Raw genomic sequence first — 20,935 nt, forward strand, 5'->3', positions numbered from 1 at the left:
CATGTGTTCTCATTCTCTAGGGTAAATACATAGGAGTGGGTGTGTTGGCATACGGTAAATGAGTGTTTATCTTCTTTTTTTTTTTTAAAGACATATGCTCACTATGTAGCCCTGGCTGGCCTAGAACTCTCTATGTAGACAAGACTGGCCTCACAGAGATCCTCCTGCCTCTGCTTCAGAGTGCTAGGATTAAAGACAGTGTCATGTCATGTCATGTCCGGAAAGGAATGTTTATCTTAATAAGAAATTGCTGAGCCAGGGGTATGGACACACACCTGTAATCCTAATACTTGGAAGGTTGAGGCAGGAGAATTAGCAGTTCAGAGTCATCTTCAGCTAAGCCAAGTTTGGGCCCAACCTGAATGAACTACACCTGAGACTCTGTCTCAAAACCCTATCAAACTGTACCACGCCACGCCACGCCACGCCACGCCACACCTCGCCTCACCACACCACACCTCGCCACGCATCGCCACGCCACACCACATCACACCACACCACACCACTCCACACAACCCCACACAACCCCCCAGTCCTTTTCTACACTGGTTGTACCATTTGGCATGTTTACTGCCGGTTCACTGAGACCCAGGTGTCTTGCATTTCCATCAGTATTTGTTACTGTCTGGCTTGTGTATTCATTTACATTGAGTATTGTGTGTGTGTTGGCACGATGCCATAGTGCTCCTGTGGATGCCAGAGGGGCAGCTTTGTGACAGCACTTCTCTTTCTACCTTCATCTGACATCTGGGGATGGGACTCGGGCACCTTCATCCGCTGAGCCATCTCTCCGGTGCCTTGGTTATTATTATTATTATTATTGTTATTGTTATTATTATTATTATTATTATCACCCTTTACTTACCTACAGTTAATGGTAACACATTGGTTTGTTTACTTACTTTTAATTTTTTTTTTTTTTTTAGATTTTAAAACTTTTAACTTGTGTGTATGGGTCTTTTACTTGAGTGTATGTCTATGCACCATGTGTGTGCAGTGCCCATGGGAACCAGAAGGGGGTGCTCTTTGATTTCCTGGAACTGGGAGATCCATGTGAACCTCCATGTGGGTGCTGGGAATGGAATCCGGGTCCACTGTAGAAGAGCAGCCAGTGCTCTTAACTGCTGAGTCATCTCTCCTGTTCCAACTGGTTTCTTTCTTTCTTTTTTGTTTTTTTGGTTTTTTGAGACAGGGTTTCTCTGTGTAGCTTTGCGCCTTTCCTGGGACTCACTTGGTAGCCCAGGCTGGCCTCGAACTCACAGAGATCTGCCTGGCTCTGCCTCCCGAGTGCTGGGATTAAAGGCGTGCGCCACCACCGCCCGGCCAACTGGTTTCTTTCTTCCTTCCTTTCCTTCCTTCCTTCTTTCTTTCTTTTTCTTTCATTTGTTGGTTTTGTTGAAACAGGACCTCCTTATGTGGCCCTGGCTGTCCTGTAACTCCATATGTAGACCATGTTGGCCTTGAACTCAGAGATCTTCCTGCCAGTGCCTCCCCAGTGCTGGAATTAAAGCTGTGTGCCACCACAGCTGGCAATTTTGTATCTTTCTTTCTTTCTTTCTTTCTTTTTTTTTTTTTTTTTTTTGGTTTTTCGAGACAGGGTTTCTCTGTGTAGCTTTGCGCCTTTTCTGGAACTCGCTTTGGAGACCAGGCTGGCCTTGAACTCACAGAGATCCGCCTGGCTCTGCCTCCCGAGTGCTGGGATTAAAGGCGTGCGCCACCACCGCCCGGCCCAATTTGTATCTTTCTAATGGCTAAGGAAGTTTAATATCTTCCTGTGCACACTTACCATCTGTATATTTTTCTTGGGAAGTGCTTGTTTACTGGTTTGTTCATTTTTAAATGGGATTGTTCATTTGTTGGTTGAGCTTTCTTTGTATATTCTGGATCTAAGTCTGTGGGATATTGATAGACAGCTATTTTCTACTAATGTATGCTTTGTAATTTCGTTTTGCTCTCTCTCCCCCTCCCCTTCTCTCTCCCTACCTTCCTCTCTGCCCTTTCCTTCCTTCTCACCCCTTGGGCTCCCCCCCCACCTCCTTTCCCCTCTCCCCTCCTCTGATTTTATGACACAGGGTGGCCTTGAACTATTCACATATTTGGGGATGATCCTGAACTCCCCGCTTCTACCTCCCAATTACTGGATTTATAGGCATGTACTACTACTGTGCCAAGAACACTCATTTTAATAGTTCATTTGCCTTTTGATTATTTTTTGTTTATTTATTTATTCACATATTCATTTGTTTATTTAGGTTTTTTAAGAAAATGTCTCCCTGTGTAGTTCAGACAGGTCTAAAACACATGATTCTTCTGCCTCTGCCTCCCAGTGTTGGGATCACAAGTGCGTGCCACTATGCTTGGCTAGCCTTTTTCTCTCTCTTTTAGTGTACCCTCGTTGTTAATTTTGAGGCATGGTTTTGCTGTAGCCCAGGCTGGCCTCGAACTCACAGCGATCTGCCTGGCTCTGCCTCCCAAGTGCTGGGATTACAGGCGTGTGCCCCGGCTGCTCAGGCTGTTCTTAAGCTTGAGGAGCCCCTGCCGCTTCACTGGTGTTAGAGCCCGCCTCCGCCATGCTTTCTTCCTCTTCTTTTCAGAAGTTTTCTCTTTGTTTTCAACAAAAACGTTTAAAGAAATCTTTTGTATCTTCATTACAAAACACCTTCACTGTAGGAATCTTGAAGAGTGAATGTAAAGCTAAAATAAGTGTGAACCCCTCTGTAAGTGCGTCAGTACTGTGTTGGTGTTGACAGACAGCTGTCTATTTCACTCATGGACTTCCTTTTCAGCATTTGGGGGTGAGGTGGAGAAGGAACCCATGGTTTTGCACATACCAGTGTTGAGCTATACCTAGCTCTCTTTTTGAACAGTAAAAAATAATTAAATGCAATTATGTTACTTATTTTAACTAGTAGTCTTGAGATGCAGCTATGGTCAGCTTGGTCTGGTTCCACTCACTAACCCTTCTGTTTTCATGACTAGGTGGAAAATGTGTACCCTCAACCTGGCTGGGTTGAAATCGATCCTGATGCTCTCTGGGTTCAGTTTGTCACCGTAATAAAAGATGCTGTCAAAGGTACGGGATTTACAAAAAGACTGTAGTCTGCAGTGGACTCTTTCCTGATGAGCTTTCCTCAGATTGGGGGAGAATTTTGTGGATTTCTATTTATAATATATATACAAAATATACACAAACTTATATATATAGTCTTTTCTATTTATCATATATATGATACATATAAATATATGCATACAAATATATATAAACACATATATATTATATATTATTTATCAGAGTATCACTTTATATATGGTCTTCATATTATATATCATTTATCTTATCACATATATATGATTTTCTATATGTAAAATATATATAAAATATGTTGGAGGAGGAGGTGTTAGTTTCCCAGTGTTTTGCTGGAAGATTTATGGTTTACAGTCAACTGTGTTGTCAAGGAAAAGTAACAGCAGCCCTGTCTCAGTTTGCCCCCTTTCCCCTATAGGATAAATAAATGCCCCAGGTTACAGCTAGGGCTCATCCGGTTTCCTGGTGGCTGCAGCATCCGGGGGTTGGAAACCGTTACCACGCACTGTTCTGTCTTCACCAGTCCACAATCCATTGACCTTTATTGCAAGATAACTGGTTTTTCCTGCATGGTCCCTTGGTGCAATGTGCTGGGGTCACGTACCGTTGTAACGCTTGAGTCAACTTGAGCTACTTAGGAGATCCTGTCTTGAAAAAGAAAAAGAAGACCATTTGTTGCATGAATCCTAAATGGTCTTATAGTAAAAAACTTGGAGCCAGATATCAGGGTGAAAGCTGAGAGATCAGAGAAGCAGAGCAAGCCACAGCTACCACCTCTTACCTCACCAACCCCTCAGCCTGACAGAGCCTCTGCAGGAGAGCAAATTCCTGTCTCCTCCTGCCTTATATTCCCTTCTCTGCCCAGCCATATCACTTCCTTTCTCAACCTTCCTAGTGCTGGGATTAAAGGTGTGGGATCCCAAGTGCTGGGATTCAAGGTGTGTGCCACCATGCCTGGCTTCTGTGGCTAACTCTGTGGCTGGTTCTGTCCTCTGATCTTCAGGCAAGCTTTATTTCTTAGATTACAAATATATCACCACACCGATTAGAGATGGTTCAGTTGTTAAGAGCCCTTGCTGCTCTTTCAGAGGCCCTAACTTGGCTTCTCAGCACCAACATCTGTGGCTTACCACAGCTGGAACTCCAGCTCCAGGAGTTTGGGCCCGTGTGGCTCTGCAGGTACTGCGTTCACTCTCACACACGTATATGTAATTTCTTTTTAAAGAAGGAAGAAGGTAAACAACTGTGTTTAGTGTAATGTTTAAGAACGCTGCAAATTTGGGGGGACTGGATTGTTTTGCCTATTTGTCTTTTTAGTTTTTATTTCAGAATCTACTTTACCAATTGCAAGAATAAAGGGTTGATGGATAGCTCAGTGGTAGAAAATGTACTTAGCATAATGCCCTGCTTTTGGTCTTGGCAAGGGCCGTACAGTGAACATGTGTATACTCCTCTGCTAGACTGTCAGTTAGGTTGTTAGTAATGTTATTCAACACTCTGACCCAAATCAACTTGGGGAGGAAGAGTTTATTTCATCTTACAGCTTGGAAGTCCGTCCATCATCATTCAGGGAACTCAGGGCAGGAACTCAAGGCAGGAACCTGGAGACAGGAACTGAAACAGAGGCCATTGTGGGGTGCTGCTTACTGGTTTGTTCATCTTGCCCTAAACACCCAGAACACCAGCCCAGGGAAGAGTAACACCCACAGTGGCCTGGACCATCCCACATGAATCATTGATCAAGGAAATGCCCCACAGTTTTGCCTTCAGGCCGATCTGATGCAGGCATTTCTCAGTTAAAGTTCTTTCTTCATTAGGTGACTCGAGCTGTATTAAATCAACAGACTAACCAGTGTGATATAGAAACATAGTTTTGCTTTGTTTATGGTTCTATGCAAAGTCCCCTTTCTGAGCTCTTTGGCCAGTTGTGATGTAAGCTGTCACACCTGAACATTACAAGATGATCCCATAGGATAGGGGTACCTCCTTTGTGACTAACATACAGTCCTCACATTCCGTAGGAATACACATTAAAACTACTTTCTAGTACTTACTCTTCAGGATTCTCTTTAAAGGTAACCTTAGCCAGGTGGTGGTGGCACACACCCTTAATCCCAGCACTTGGGAGGCAGAAGCAGGCATATCTCTGTGAGTTAGAGGCCAGCCTGGTTCTACAAAGTGAGTTCTAGGATAGTCAGAGCTATTACACAGAGAAACCCTGTCTTGAAAAACAAAGCAAAAAGATTACTTTATTTTCAGTCTGGAAACCAAGCATGTGAGGCATTTCATGTAGCTATTGGTCTGTTCTGTCATCTGGCACACACTCTTTTTGAGATTGACAGTTACTTTTTTTTTTTTTTTATTTCTGAGACAGGGTTTCTCTGTGTTGTTTTGGTGCCTGTCCTGTATCTCGCTCTGTAGACCAGGCTGGCCTCGAACTCACAGAGATCTGCCTCTGCCTCCCTAGTGCTAGGATTAAAGGCATGTGCCACTGCCGCCTGGCAGTTACATTTTTTTAAAGGATGTATTTATTTTTATTTTATTTGTATGGGTGTTTTACCTTCATGTATGTCTGTACACCAAGTCTGTGCCTGGTGCTTGTGGAGGCCTGAAGCATTCCCTGGAACTGGAATTATAGACTCAAGTTGTAAGTCTCCCTGTGGGTGCTGGGAATCGAACCCGGGTCTTCTACAAGCGCAACTGTGCTTTTAATCACTGAGCCATCTCTCTAACCCTTTTTCATTGACCTTTTTCAAAAGGACAGGCCAGTGTAGTAGACCATTCCTCATTTTGAGTTGCCTGATTCCTCATGATTAGATTCAGGTTAAACATTTTTGGAAGAAATACTATATAGGAGATGATACATTTTTCTCAGTACTCACGTAAAAAAGAATATTACAAGCTGAACTGTGGTGACATGCCATGGAATCCCAAAGCTGGGGAGGTTAAGAAAATTGAGGCCAGCTTGTACTACATAATGAAACCTAGTTGCAAAGAAAAAAGGACATTACAAAAAACCACATTTCTATCTCAGGAGGCAGAGGCAGGTTGGTCTGTGTGGCTTCAAGGCCACTCTGGTCTACAGTGTGTGTTCCGGGCCAGCCAGAGCTACATAGTGAGATCCAGTCTCAAAACAAAACCAAACAAAAACCCCATTTCTGTATTTTAGGAAATTTGATTCAAAAAGCTCAGATTTTGGTCTTGTGAGGTATCTGGGTGGTATACGGTGTTTGCCCAGCATGTGTGAGGCCATGGCTTCTATTCCCGGCAGGACAAAAGGCAAACAAAAAATTTAAAAACTGGCTAGGGATGGTGCAATGTCTTCGTGGGTAAACGCACTTGCCACATGCAAGCCTGGTGACCTAAGTTTGGTCCCTGGGACCCATGGAGAGGTTGAAGGAGAGAGATATGTACCCCCCATCATAACCTCCCGCCCCCCCTTCATAACAAAACAACAGCTGAGTGCTTACTACTCCTCCAGAGGATCCGAGTTCAGTTCACAGCACCCATGTTGGGTGGCTCATGACTGCCTGTCCTGGGGTTGCCACCTGGGCCTCCTCGGGCACCTGCACACGTGGGTGGGCATACACACAGAGACGGATGAAAATAAATCTTTACAAAGTAATAACAAAGTAACAACAACCAAAGCCATAATGTTAAGCTGAGTGTGGAGGTCCACGACCTACTCCCAGCACTCAGGTTGCCGGGCAAGAGGATTGCTGTAGGGCTAGGTAATCTGTTCCGGGCCAGCCTGGGCTACAGAATTAGACCTGTCTCAGAAGAACAAAGCAAACAAAAGAAAACTCATGTTTTTATTTTTATACTTAACATCTGTTTGTGTTGAAAAATATGATCTCAGCTTCAGCAGTTACACTAATTCCCTGGGGATTTCCATTCAGCAGCATCAGGCAGCTTCTGTTATAATTGGTTATTGCCTAACTAAGATCCAGGTTTTTAGGATTATCAGGGGAAAAAAAAAGCCAGAGTGTGATTGAAACAGTATTTGTTTTTCTGTGTCATTTAAACATTCAAAAGGGTGTTTATTATTATTATTATTATTATTATGATATCTTTTTTTCCTTTTAAGTAAAAATAATGCAAAATTCATCTTAGGAAGACTTTGCTTATTAAGCTCAGACATCCTGGTTAGAGATTCTGTACCGTATTGTTACACAGTTCAACTTCTCCGGCTTTTAACATGTCTTATCTGTCTTTACCTTTAGCTGCAGGAGTACAGATGAGTCAGATTGTTGGTCTTGGCATGTCCACGCAGAGAGCCACTTTCATTACGTGGAACAAGTAAGTGCTTTGTGTGGCCTGTACTGCTGGCGGGCGGGAGTTGGCTGCTCAGGGAACCCGTCCGGGGAGTTTTCCGTTTGTGAATGGAGGACAGTTGTGTTTGGCTAAGAGAGATTAGAATGCTCGTCATCTGAACTTAACTGACTTAAGCCCGGCATGGCGCACACGTCAGTAGTACATATAGCAAAATCAAAACCATGCCGAAAACGAGGCGGCAGAGTGGAACATACCTATAGTTCCAGCACTTGGGAGCCTGAGGCAGGAGGATTGCTTGGGATGAGTCTGAGGGCAGCCTGGGCAACACAGTGAGTACCCATTTCAAAAGAAAGCTTGAAATCACAGTAAGGAGGTGAAGTTCTCTGTTCCTCTCTTTTGGGTAAGTTGACTTTCTCAGTGAAAGTGGAGGTCTGAAAAACTCACCTGAACTTGCATCCAGTCAGAGGTCCTAACAGATGTCAGACACACGGCTACATAGGACGATGCTCTCTGATTAGTGTGAGTCTCCACAGCAGCTGAGGCGTGTGTGGTGTAGACACAGTGGCAGTACTGTCATAGCTTCCAGGTGATGCCGCCTTTGCTGTTCCAACTTCGTGTCAATCTGGACAACAAGCCAGGGAAGAAGCCGAAGCGAAGATGTTAGTTAGTGGGTTGTTCAAGGTCCCCTAGTGACTAGGGTGGGATTCCAAACCAGCTTTTGGCGTTTTTGTTTGTTTATTATTTCACCTTTTTTTTTTTTAAGTGCTGGGGATTGGCTCTGGGGTCTCAAGGGGCCAGGCTAGTGCTCTGCCATCAAGTAGCTTCCTCAGCCCCAAATCAGTTTGTCTTTTTTTTTTTAAGCTTGTTTTTTAACTGTGAAGCCTGTTATTTTTAAATACTACCATATTTGTGGGGTTTTTTAATCTATTTTTAAAACAATAAAAAGGGACTGGATACAATAGTAGCGTGTGCCTGTTGTCCTGGCACTCAGGAATCTGAGTCTGGAGGATTGCTTAAGTCCAGGAGTTCAAAACCAGCCTACCATTGTAGAGAAACATGTCAAAATGAAAGGAAAAACAAAACCATAAAATGTTTTTTGAATCAAAGCTCTGGACTCTGTCGGATGTCTTAAGCTTGGGCAGTCAGGCATAAAAGGTGACGGAAGAGCTGAGCCTGAAGCTAGAATCGGGTGAATTCCCAAGGATCTGGCTTTTGATTCTGTCTTAGGCCAGAGGAAGAAATGTAGCCAGGCTTGGTAACTCACACTGGCTGAGGCAGGAAGATGCTGTTACTAGTTCATGGCTAGCCTGGGCTATATAGTGAAACCGTGTCTCAAAAATAAACAAAAAACCATAATACTGAATCAGTCTGAGTGAGCTGCAGATCCAGCCTGTGGCAGTTTGTATCGGGTGATTCTTTGCAAGATGGTGGACAAACTCACATGTCTCCAGACATTGTAAAGTTGCTCTCACTTGAGGATTGCCAGCAGAAGTCTCCAGAAGCAGACGTATTATCTCCGGCAGACACTATGTGGAAGAGAGAAGTGGTCCACGGGTTTACACTGAGGTTTTCTTCCCTCCCGTCCGTAGAGAGATTCAGGGCCAGGAGGATGCCTGACAGAGCACAACCAAGGCAGATGTGAGAAGTGTATGATGGGGAGGTGAGGCTGGAGAGAGTTCCCCAGGAAGGGATTTGCAGGAGATAGCCCTATTGGTTAGAGTTCGAGATGAGGTCATTGGTTCCTTAAATTGTTTTCACCAGACCCAGGCTGCTCTGTCATCCCTGGCAGGAAGGCAAGTATTAGGCAACCGTTTTTCGGTGACAGTGGGGCAATACTTTAATTTTAGAAAAAGCAGGTCAGGCTCTGAGACAGTTCAGATACCGTACTGGTGTAGCAGCCAAACAGTTTATTGTTTGTTTTCTTTACTGCCCTTTTTTTCCATCTTGAAATGTTTATATTTTAAAGATTTTGGAAAAATTTTTGCAGGCAGAATCTGAAATATGAACATGTTTTAAAGGAATGTGTATGTATAGCCGGGCAGTGGTGGCAGTGGTGGCGCACACCTTTAATCCCAGCACTCGGGAGGCAGAGGCAGGTGGATCTTTGTGAGTTCAAGGCCATCCTGGGCTATAGAGTGAGATCCAGGACAGGCTCCAAAGCTACACAGAGAAACCCTGTCTCGAAAAAAAAAAAAAAAATGTATACAGCCCCATCCTTGTTTTATGATTTTATGATGAAATAATGGAGTCTTAGTCTGCCCACTGGGCAGTAGAGAACCATTATGTGTGTCCTGATGGCAACATCCACCCACTCCCCATAAACGGCAAGATGATCCCAGATTAGATAGCTCAGAGTGAGCAGGAAGTACGGCCTGTTCCACTGAGAGAAAGACAGACTGGGACCCATGCAACAGTCACTGTTTGCTCCAATCTGGTCAGCACCTTTCCTTCCTGCAGGGGGGGGGGCTGCCCCCATGTGCACACATGCTTATGTGAGCACACACGTATAGAGGTCAAAGGTCAACCCTGGGTGTCTTCCTCTGTTGGTCTCCACCTTCGTCTTGAGTCAGGGCTTTTCACTGAACCTGGAGGTGACCAGTGGCTGGACTGGCTAATAGGCACCAAAGGGTCCTCCGGCCCCTGCCTCTCCAGCTCTGGGATTACAAGTACACACTGCATGGGGCTTGTTGCCCCCTGACCATCTCCCTGACTCTGTAGCTTTGTTTGAGATAAGCTCTCACTAAATAACTCAAACTGCCCTCAAATTTGTGGTAATCCTCTTGCTCAGCCTCCTGAACTCAGAGATTTGGGGTGTGAGCTATTACGTTGGGCTTTTTTTTTTTTTTTTAACCATAGTGCATTCCTGTCTTCATGGCCTTAGAAACTGATTTTCCTTATGGTGTTCATATCCAGAAGTTTAAAACTTTGAATTTCATGTTTTCTCCTTGAGCTCCCCGCTCATACTCCCACAAGGTCAGGAAGCTCAGTGGTAATGTTTTTCAGTCCTTAATTTTTTTCATATTCTTTGAGCTAAACCTTCTTTTTCTCATGTTTAGTCCATGGTGTACTTAGCTTGCTTTCTGCAATAATCGTGATTCGGATTTCCTCCATTTTGCTGCTTTTGAAAAATCACGACTTGTTTGTTTCTCCAGTTGCCGAGGGAGTCTCTCGGGGAGATTCTGCCAGCCAACCCCAGATCAGGGTGTGTGTGCCAATTAGCAGTGTAAAATGTGAGTCACACACTGGGATCACTCAGGAACTCCTGAGGTTCTCAGCCAGGAACTCTGTGCTGCTTGCGGAACCGGATACAAAGGGGATGCCCTCGGGGGATTTGTATTGGCCATTACCCTATAGAAATGGCTGTCCCGAGCCAAACGTGGCTGTTACTGTAGCATTTGATGTTTGTGTTAATGGTTATTACTAATTGTTTCTGACACCAAGGGTGTTAGCAGCTACAGAAAGGGGTAAAGTGTTACCAGGATTCAGTTCCTTTATGATACTGTCATTCATGGTCCTCTCTGTTTCCTGCTTTTATAGAGCTGAAACTAACCCAGTTCTGTGGTAAATGAATATTGGAGTATGTGCCAGTACTGGAGATCAGCTTCTCGATGGTTTTGTAGCGTGTTTTGAGTTAAGCCCAGTTCCGTCTCGTGATTTTTCTCCTCTTCCGTCATGCTAGCCTTTCAGCGCTTCTGTGGGACCTACCTTGGGACCGTGGAACACTTAACAGCCACTCCGTCAGAGTTCTTACCTCCTGGTTGATGCTGTGGTTCCGGGGAGCCAATTCCATTGTCCTTTCTCAGTGAAGCCTTCCCTTCCTCCCCACAGGCGGGTTGTCCCTAACTGATACTCAGGTGCCTGTATTTCTCCTTCATGGGGCTTCTCCTGTTGTCTGTAAGCGATGGGGTGATTATTTATTTATTCGAGTCTCGTGGTAAAGGTAAAAGTATCTTCGCCAGAGCAAAAGTGCCTGTGTTCTGTTCACCTCTCTATCTCTGTCTTCTGGAACTAATACCTTCAGAAATGTTTGCTGAACCCAGTAAGTGACTAGGGGTATGGGCGGCACAAGTGAATGGTGGAGTGATAGTATTAGGAGCTGAAGGTGGTTAAGTTGATGATGCAGAAGAAGACACAGAAAAAGACCTGTGCTCGGATAGAAGAGGTCAGGACCGGAGCCTGCAGCTCAGGTCCCAGGTTCAATCTCCAGCACTGTAAAAATTAAAAAAAATAAATAAATAAGAAAGGAGAAATATAGTACACACCAGCAGGTAACTTGCAGGAGCCTCAGAAGAAGACAGCTTTTTCCTTCTGTATTTCTTATCTTTGTACTGTTACTGTAGTGTTGACCCAGGGTTTGCTAGATTTTTCTTTGCTTTGTCTTATTCTTTTGAAGAGAATTCTTTTGTAGCCCAGGCGGGCCTTGAACTCATCCTCCTACCTATTATTACTTGTGTTCCTGCTTGTGTTTGCCGCCACCACTGGAAGATAATTAATTTCGGATGAGGTCTCCCTCTATCCCAGGTAGACCAGGCTGGTGTGGCATTCCTTACAGTCTTCCTGCTTTAGGCCTTCTAAATGAGATTGCAGGCACGTGTCACCATGCCTGGCTTTGAGTTTTCTACTTTCTTTCTTTTAAAAATTTTTATTATTGGGAGCTGGACCTCTGTTTGATTCTCAGCACCCACAAGATGCCCAAGAACCACCTAATATGGCTAATGAACCCAATTCTAGGGGATCGATGACCTCCTCTGGCCTCTGCAGGCTCTGGGTGAATGTCGTATGCAGACATCTGCAGACAAAACACCCCTACACACAGATAAGATGAAATAGTACTGCGTGTGTGTCTATGTGTATGTGAATGTGTATGAGTGTGTGTGTAGGCACTTTTGGGAGTTGGTTCTTTTTTTCCACTGTGCACTCGTGACATTGAACTCAGGTTATTAGGCTCGGCTGCTCTCGCTTAACCTGCCCAGCCATCTCGCTAGCCCTGGACTTTTCTTTATTGGATACATCTTGGTAGTCATATTAGATACCAAGTTCTAAAGCTGAGAGATGTGGAGAGGCTGAGGAGTGCTGGAGATCTGCTGTGGGTCAAACGTTAATACATGATTGTATCGGGGTGAACATGAGGAAAGGGGAACCATTGGCTTTTTGTTTGTTTCATGATTTGTGAGACAAAGAGTCTTACTATGTAGCCCTGGCTGGCCTGGAGCTCCCTGTGTAGACCAGGCTGGACTTGAACTCGGAAATTTGCCTGCTTCTGCAGTGCTGGGATTAAAGGCATGTGGGACCATGCCAGGCCTTTTTGCTTGTTAAAACATAGAGCATATCTCAAAGGCCTTCTCAGTAATTTTGTTGTTGAAAGTGTACATGTTACATTGTTTCAAAAGGACAGTCTTTCAGGTAAAGTCTATCAAAATCTGATACTATATGTTACATAATATTTCTGGGGTTGGAGGCGGGGCTTGGCTTACGAAACAAGGTCTCCTCTGTATCCCAGGCTCGCCTGAAACTCACGGCAGCCGTCCTGCTTCTTCCTCTCAAGTGCTGAGTAAGCCATGATCCAGTTAATGTCACAGAATTGTATGTCACAAGTGTTCAATTTATGAAAACCAAAGAGAATTCAATAGAAAGTTCCATTTACTTGATTGTATTTTGAAATTATAGTGTATCTTTTTTTTTTTAATTTGTTTTCTCTTTTGGTAGGTTTTTTTTTTTTTTTTTTTTTTTCTTAATGCTACCGATTGGACCTGGGGCCTCACACATTCTAGCAAATGTCCTGCCAGTATCCCCAGTCCTCTGTGGCAGACCTTTAATGTAGTATCTGATTTATACTTTACTATTTCCGTCTCCCTTAGGAAAACAGGACATCATTTTCACAACTTCATTAGTTGGCAAGACCTAAGGGCAGCTGAACTTGTAAAATCCTGGAATAATTCTCTTGTACTGAAGGTAATTTTTTAAATCAAATGTTTTTATTTTTTTCTATAAATGTCTCTTAACTGTAAGAGTCCCCTACCTTTTATGTTTTAGGACATTAAGACTAAAAGAGTCAATCACATATTTCCCCAAAAAGTGAAAGGTAATACTAACCCCGAGAAGCATTTGCAGTAGATTTAACGTGCTTTACTACTGACCCTCAGGAAGGCTGGAGGGGTGTTGGGGTGGACATGATTAAGAGAATTTATGTTTCTGCCTGGGACAAGGGGAAAGATTTAGACTACATGGGTTGAAATGGCCAGTTTACATCATTGTTTCTAACTAAGTGAATGAGTATGATGTAGCTAGCCAGCAGACTTTCATAGCTCTTCACATGACACCCTGGTGCATTGTGGGCCACCCGTACAGGGTAGTGACGGCAGGCACAGTAAGAGCAGCATGTCCTGGCTGCTCTCACGTCATTTCTGTAAGTACCCCACACTCCCAAGTGTGCTGTCATTGAGGGAAAAGATGAAGCCGTTTTCTGGCCTCTCCCACAGGATGCAGCCTGCAGCCTGCAACATTTGGTGTTCTTACCGATATTCAGTCCTGCCGGTGTTGACTTCTGATGCCTGTGTTTAGATGCCTTCTTAGCTACAGTAGTGTTCTAAGCGGGTGCAGGATGGGTGTCTGGGGAGTTACGGGTGGGCCTCCACATCCTCGTGACACTTGTGTTGGTGTTGGGGATCAGAACTTCAGTCCTCTATGTGCACAATAAGCACCTTCACCTCTGAGCCAGCTCCTCCTCGTTTAACATGGGGTCTCTGTTGTAGCCCCCGACTTAGAATTCGTCATGGCTGCCTTTGAACTTGTGGTCTTCCTACCTGTCTTCCAGGTACTGAAGTAGGTGCTACTACACCTGGCTCCATGATGTGTTTTTATTTGTTTCTTAAAAAGTATTTTTTAAAGACTGACTCGTTTTTTGTTTTATGTGTCTGAGTGTTTTGTCTGCACGTATGTATGTCTGGGCAGCACATGTGTGCCCAGTGCCCACAGATGTCAGAAGAAGGTGGTGAGTCCCCTGGAGCTGCTGGAGTTACAGAAGATTGTCAGCCACCATGTGGGTGGTGGACCCGAACCCAGGTGTTCTGCAAGAGCGACAGATGTTCTTCACCCTGAGCCACCTCCCTGGCCTCTGTGTTTTGTTTTGTAAGAAACTACTCAAGGGCTAGAGAGAGACGACTCAGAGGTTAAGAGCATAGGCTGGCCGGGCGGTGGTGGCACACGCCTTTAATCCCAGCACTCGGGAGGCAGAGCCAGGTGGATCTCTGTGAGTTCGAGGCCAGCCTGGGCTACAGAGCAAAATCCAGGACAGGCACCAAAAACTACACAGAGAAACCCGGTCTTAAAAAAAAAAAAAAAAAAAAAAAAACCACAAACACAGGCTACTCTTCCCACAGGTCCTGAGTTCAATTCCTAGCAACAACATGGTGGCTTACAACCATCTGTAATGAGCTCTGGTGCCCTCTTCTGGGTGTGCAGGCAACATGCAGACAGAACACTGTATATGTATAAATAAATAAATCTTTAAAAAAAAGAAACTACTTAAGCTGGACATTGTGGCACAGGACTTGAATCCCAGTACTTGGGAGGCAGAAGCAGGTGGATCTCTGTGTTCAAGGCCAGCCTGGACTGTATAGTAAGACCCTGTCTCAAATAAATAAATAAATAAATAAATAAATAAATAAATAAATAAATAAATAAATGAAGAGAAAAAGCAAATCAAGTACCATTAAATGTATTTTCTTAAAACTGTCTCTTGTTCTTGAAACAGCTATTGCATGGTGCCTGCCGGGTCCTTCACTTTTTCAGTAGAAGTAAACTAATGTCCACAGTCAGTCGCTTCAGTTTCACCACCCAGCATGTCACCTTGAGATTGGCCTGGATTTTACAAAACCTGTCTGAGGTGAGAAAAGATTGTACGTGTGAAGAGGGGATCATGACGGTGGGGAAGGAAAGGCCAAAGAGTAAGAAGAACAGTAATCCAGCTGTTTGGGGGAAAGGAAGTACTCGGCGGTGGTACTGGGGCGGAAGACAGCAGTCCTCACTTGTTTCCCGTGTTTAAAATCTTCGTCTTCTATCCTAGCACATGTAGGGGGGTGGGCACAACCGAGTGTGCCACTCAGTGGTGTCTTGTGGGATAGACGTCTGTGTGGCACCACTGGGGTCAAGTGCTGTGGTACGGCTGTGTAGACGAACTTCTAAACAGTCTTATTAAATAAGAAACACAGCCAAATACAGAGTTAAAGCCAAAGAGATCAGAGCAAGAGCCGCCTAGCTTTAGCTTACCACCAGCGGCAGCTTCCCCAGAGAGGGAGAGTTTCTTCCTGTCTGACTTGTCTTTTTATTGCCTTTCTGTTCTACTTTCTCATTGGCTCCAAACCCAACCACATGACTTCCTCCTCACTGTCTGTCTACACAGACCTCCAGAAACTCTGCCTGCCATGTGATCGGGTTAAGGGCATGTGCTACCACTGCCTGACTCTGCTCAATGGCTCGCTATGACCCCTGATCTCCAGGCAAACTTTATTTATTAACATACACATAAAATCATATTTCAGCACAAATAAAATATCACCACACAGCTGAGCATGATGATGCACACCTGTAACCCCAGCAATTGGAAGGCTGAGGCAGGAGACTGACAGTAAGCTTGAAGCTAGCCTTGGCTACATTGGGGAGATGATGGAATGACATTCATGACGGGGAAACACTACAACCTTCCCATTTCCTGTCAGTCTTTTAGTGAGTGTGTGTCCTGGCCTGTGACCGTCACAGGAACTCAGCTCTTTGGGTGAGTCAGGCATGCTACAGGGGACTGAACTAGGCTCAGGTAAAACCAAAGTTGGTCCGGCTCTGCAGAGCCGATGTTTTTGTTTGTTTGTTTGGTTGGTTGTTGTTGTTTTTGATTGCAGACCAATTTTAAGGAGTACAGCACAATCTGGGCTTGTTTCACAGTGATTACTTCATCCCCCCTGCCAAGAGCTCAACCTCAAAGACCAGGGTCCTGGGCGTTGGTTCTTGTCTTACATTCTGCAGCAGTTCATCAGCCGATCTGTCTGCCTTCCTCCCTGGCTCCTACTGCAGGAGAAGCTCTTCTTCATGTTTACCTGGGTTTCTAGTTTTCAGGACAGCTGTTTGTCCTGTGATGTCAGCCCTGATGGATCAGTGAGGAATTGAACACCTGATTTCTTCTGCCTCTACCTCCAAAATGCTGGGGTTGTAGGTGTGCACTCGTGTGCCCTGGTATTTTTTCTGAATTAGAAAATCCCCAATTGAGAGCCTAGAGGCTGGGTTGCCTCGGCATTGTGCTCTTCTGAGGAGGAAGCGGGCATACCTTGGAGCCAGGGTCTGAATGGAAGTGAGACATGGAATTCTCTCTGGACTTTTTTGGTTTGTGGGGGAGTTTTGGTTGCATTTCTTGGTTTTATTTTAGTCAAACTTTAGTCTGCTTTTGATTTCTTTAAAGGATAAGTGATGTATGCATGTATCTGCATTTTAAATGTAAATGCTTTAAAAAAATAGACGTTTATGTCTTTCTCCAGCTGACAATCAATTCTGACGTCACTCTCCTCCCTTTCCCCCTCTTTCCCACGTTTCATACCCTTGTATTTGTTCTAATAAATGGTTGCTTTTCGAAAGAGAAAGAAGGAAGGACCCCCGACCCCCCCCCCCCCCGTTGATCCCGGCCACCTTTGGTGTGTGAAGAACGTTGTATGTGGGCCCACTTTGGTGTGTCACACTTTACTGTAGCAGTCCTGAGAAAATCAGCATGCCCCCTGCATGAAATTTGATAAGCAAATTCATAAAGCATTCCATTTTTTTCTTTAAAGTTGTATATTGAAACAATTTTAGAATAAAAATTTGACCTAGCAGTTCTAAGTAAGATATTACTTTAAAATACTTTGTGTTTAAGTGGTAGACTCTGGAATGTAATCATCAAAATATTTGGAATAGACTCGGGTGTGGTGGTGTGTACCTGTTACCCGAGCATCATGGGAGATTGGTGCTGGAGGCTCATGGGAGCCCCAGAGATCAACTGGGCAGTACAGTGAGATTCCATTTCAAAAACTAATCATGGTAGATAACTTCCAAATGGCACTCATTTTGGACCGTGTATCATTTTCCTTTCATGGATCATTTCTATTACCAAAATGTAATTTCTTTTGTTTCCATTTGATGTTATTTTTATTTTAGCTATTTACTTAAGTTTTTCTTCTTTAATTTCTGCTCTTTGCCCAAAGAAAACTCCCAAATGTGGGGGTTTTAAATATAAATGAAGATGGCTTAGTTGGTGAAGTTCTTACCATACGGCAGAAGGATCTGAGTTCAGATCCTGAGCACCCATATAAAAGCTCGGCACTGTGGCACACATCTGCTGTCCCAGCACTGGGGTAGGCAGTGGAGACGGGCAGCGCTCTCTGACCAGCCGGTCTAGCCGGATCGGTGAGCTCCAGGTTCAGTTAGTGTTGTGTCTCAAAAAAAGTGGAGAAAGATAATTGATGCCAACCTCTGGCCTCACCTCATATACACATGTGTAGATGTCAGACTGCATGTGTACAGACATGTACCCACACATGTACCACACCTAATAAATATAAATAATAAAAAGTACGAATGCCCATGGGCATGTGGAAGTCCAGTAGAGAAGCAGTGGCCGAGACAGTGGCCACATGGGGGTCCCTGTAGGGTGCTGAGGAATGAGTTAGAGGTGAGGTGGAGGGGCAGCTTGGACAGATGAGTTGAGGTAAACCATGTTTTAGGAAATTATTTTGTAGTCTACTAATAATATCCAGAATTTCAACTTTTATATTATCTGGTTTAAAGGCATTCTGATACCTTTTTTTCCTGTGGCATGCTTTTGGCCTGCTGTTGTGCTGAATGGCTGGAGAATACTGTGTTAGGTTCTGAGGACCTTTGTCATAGCTGCTCAGCTGTTGCAGCTTGAACAAACACAGCTGGATTCGATTCAGACTTTACTTAGAGATTCTAAAATTTGAATTTTATATAATTTTTGTCATAAAATATATGTTCTTTTCAATATCATGACACAAATTCCTCACTAATTTTAAACCAACAGTATTGAGTTTTTCATTCATAGAGACTGTCTGAAGTTGCCAAGGCAACTGTCTGAGTTTATGTCCAGTTACTGTGGTGAAATACCCTGACAAATACAACTTATGGCAGAAAGCGTTTATTCCAGCTCGTGGTTCCAGGTTCCAGTCCATCAGAGCAGGGGAGCTGCATGGCAGCAGCTGGAGAAGTCTGGTCCCTTGGCAGCCTTCATCAGGAACCCAGGACAAAGAAGGCAGGAAGCTTTGCCAGGACCTAGCACACTTTCTCTCCTGCTTTGGTGTTTTGGTTTTTTTTAAGACAGGGCCTCTCTAATTCTGGCTGTCCTGGAACTCTCTATAAAGACCAGGCTGGCCTAGAAATCACAGAGATTCACCTGCCTCTGCCTCAAGCGCTTGGACTAAGGTGTGCACCACCAAACCTGGTACTTTCTCTGTGTTTATAGACGGACCCAAACAGGGCGTGTCGGAGCCCTCTTTTAGGCTGAGCCTTCCTACATCAATCAAGGTAATCAAACATCTCCTCCACAGGCACGTCCACCTCATCTAGACAGTCCCTCGGTGACACTCTCTTTACAGATGATTCTAGGTTGTGTCAAGCCGACAGTGAAAGCTGTCCGCACCAACGATAGCTGTTAGGGTATTTGAGTAAAGTTTTCAGTTAATAGTAATTGCCTTGGACAAACTTCATCACCTATGATACTGCCATTTCTCAAAGCTTCGTTTGAGGTTTTAGCCGTTAAAAAAGTGGGGGAACTGGAGAGGTGATGGCTCCATGATCAGATGCACTTCTGCCTTGCAGAGGACCGGGGTTCAGATCCCAGCATCCATTTGATGGTTCATAACCGGCTGTAATTCCAGTTCCTGGGAATCCAACGCTCTTTTCTGGCCTCTATGGATAGATTCCAGGCACATATGCCCGTTCAGGCAAGCAAGCACTCGTCCATGTAAAATAAAAATAGATCTTTAAAAATGGCTTAGAGCGATCAAAAACACCAATGACAACCAATGTTGGAGAGGATGTGGAGCAAAGGGAACACTCCTCCACTGTTGGTGGGAATGTAAACTTGTACAACCACTGTGGAAATCAGTATGGCGGTTTCTCAGAAAATTAGGAATCGAACTACCTCAAGACCCAGCCATCCCACTCTTGGGCATATACCCAAAGAATGCTGATACATACCATAAAGATACATGCTCATCTATGTTCATAGCAGCACTATTTGTAATAGCCAGAACCTGGAAACAACCTAGATGCCCATCAACGGAAGAATGGATGGAAAAAATGTGGTACATATACACAATGGAGTACTACTCAGCAGAGAAAAACAATGAAAGCATGAAATTTGCAGGCAAATGGATGGAACTAGAAAAAATCATGCTGAGTGAGGTAACCCAAACCCAGAAAGACAGTTATGGTATGTACTCACTCATTGGTGGATTCTAGATATAAAATAAAGAACAATCAGACCACAACCCATAGAACCATAGAGGCTCTATATATAGCATGGAGGTCCCTAGGGCGACTGTGGCATATAATAAATTTCAGTTTTACTCAATTATTGAAAAAAAATAGCCAAATGAATGGAAACACATGAACTATGAACCAAAGGCTGAGGGGCTCCCGCTGGATCAGGCCCTCTGAATAGGTGAGACAGTTGTTTGGCTTGATCAGTTTGGGAGGCATCTAGGCAGTGGGACCAAGTCCTGTGCTCATTCCATGAGTTGGCTGTTTGAAACCAGGAACTTATGCAGGGACACTTGGCTTAGTCTGGGAAGAAGGGACTGGACCTCCCTGGACTGAGTCTACCAAGTTGATCACAATCCTCGGGGGAGGACGTGTCCTGGAGGAGGTGGGAATGGAGGGTGGGCTGGGGGTAAGGGGAGGGCATGGGAGGGGGGAGAATAGGGGAACCCATGGCTGATATGTAGAACTGAATGGTATTGTAAAATAAAAAAATATATATCACAAAAAAAAAATGGCTTAGAGCTGGAGATGTAACTCAGATGATTAAATATTTGCTTGGTATAGCCAAGGACTGGGTTCAATCACCAGCCCCAGAGCAAAGGTGTGTGGGGGGAGGGGGAGTGTAATTTAGTGCCAGAACACTTGATTAGCCTGTCTGAGGCTTCGTGGTCTATCCTTAGCCCCACAGAAACAAAACAAATGGTAATTAACATTTTGATCAAAGAAATAATACCCAGGTGTGGGTTTCCCACCTACCTATGGTCTGGCAATGATCCAGCATTCATCTGCAGGGGATCTGTGTAGCATGAATCTTTTTTTTTTTTTTTTTTTTTTTTTTTTTTTTTTTTTTTTATTTTTTTATTTTTTTTTATTTTATTTGTGATATATATTTTTTATTTTACAATACCATTCAATTCTACATATCAGCCATGGGTTCCCCTATTCTCCCCCCTCCCACGCCCTCCCCTTACCCCCAGCCCATCCTCCATTCCCACCTCCTCCAGGACAAGTCCTCCCCGAGGACTGTGATCAACTTGGTAGACTCAGTCCAGGGAG

At 44.3% G+C, this 20,935-nt stretch overlaps 1 protein-coding gene and 1 long non-coding RNA gene across 2 annotated transcripts in view; one reads left to right on the plus strand and one right to left on the minus strand.

The window, feature by feature from the left end:
- The window catches only part of Gk5 (glycerol kinase 5), a 69,832-nt gene that overhangs the window by 8,636 nt on the left and 40,261 nt on the right, over positions 1-20,935 (plus strand). Inside the window, exons 2-5 of the mRNA XM_028866017.2 lie at positions 2,980-3,073; positions 7,309-7,384; positions 13,219-13,312; positions 15,114-15,245. Coding sequence (XP_028721850.1) covers positions 2,980-3,073; positions 7,309-7,384; positions 13,219-13,312; positions 15,114-15,245 — 396 coding nt within the window. The remainder of the gene's footprint in view (positions 1-2,979; positions 3,074-7,308; positions 7,385-13,218; positions 13,313-15,113; positions 15,246-20,935) is intronic.
- On the minus strand, positions 7,117-9,010 carry LOC119088361. The gene is made up of 3 exons (XR_005092028.1): positions 8,802-9,010; positions 7,805-7,982; positions 7,117-7,488 (listed from the first exon to the last, which is right to left on the minus strand). It is a non-coding gene; the product is annotated as an uncharacterized LOC119088361 (long non-coding RNA).

The sequence above is a fragment of the Peromyscus leucopus genome, chromosome 7 (assembly GCF_004664715.2).
Source record: "Peromyscus leucopus breed LL Stock chromosome 7, UCI_PerLeu_2.1, whole genome shotgun sequence".
NCBI classification, from domain to species: domain Eukaryota; kingdom Metazoa; phylum Chordata; class Mammalia; order Rodentia; family Cricetidae; genus Peromyscus; species Peromyscus leucopus.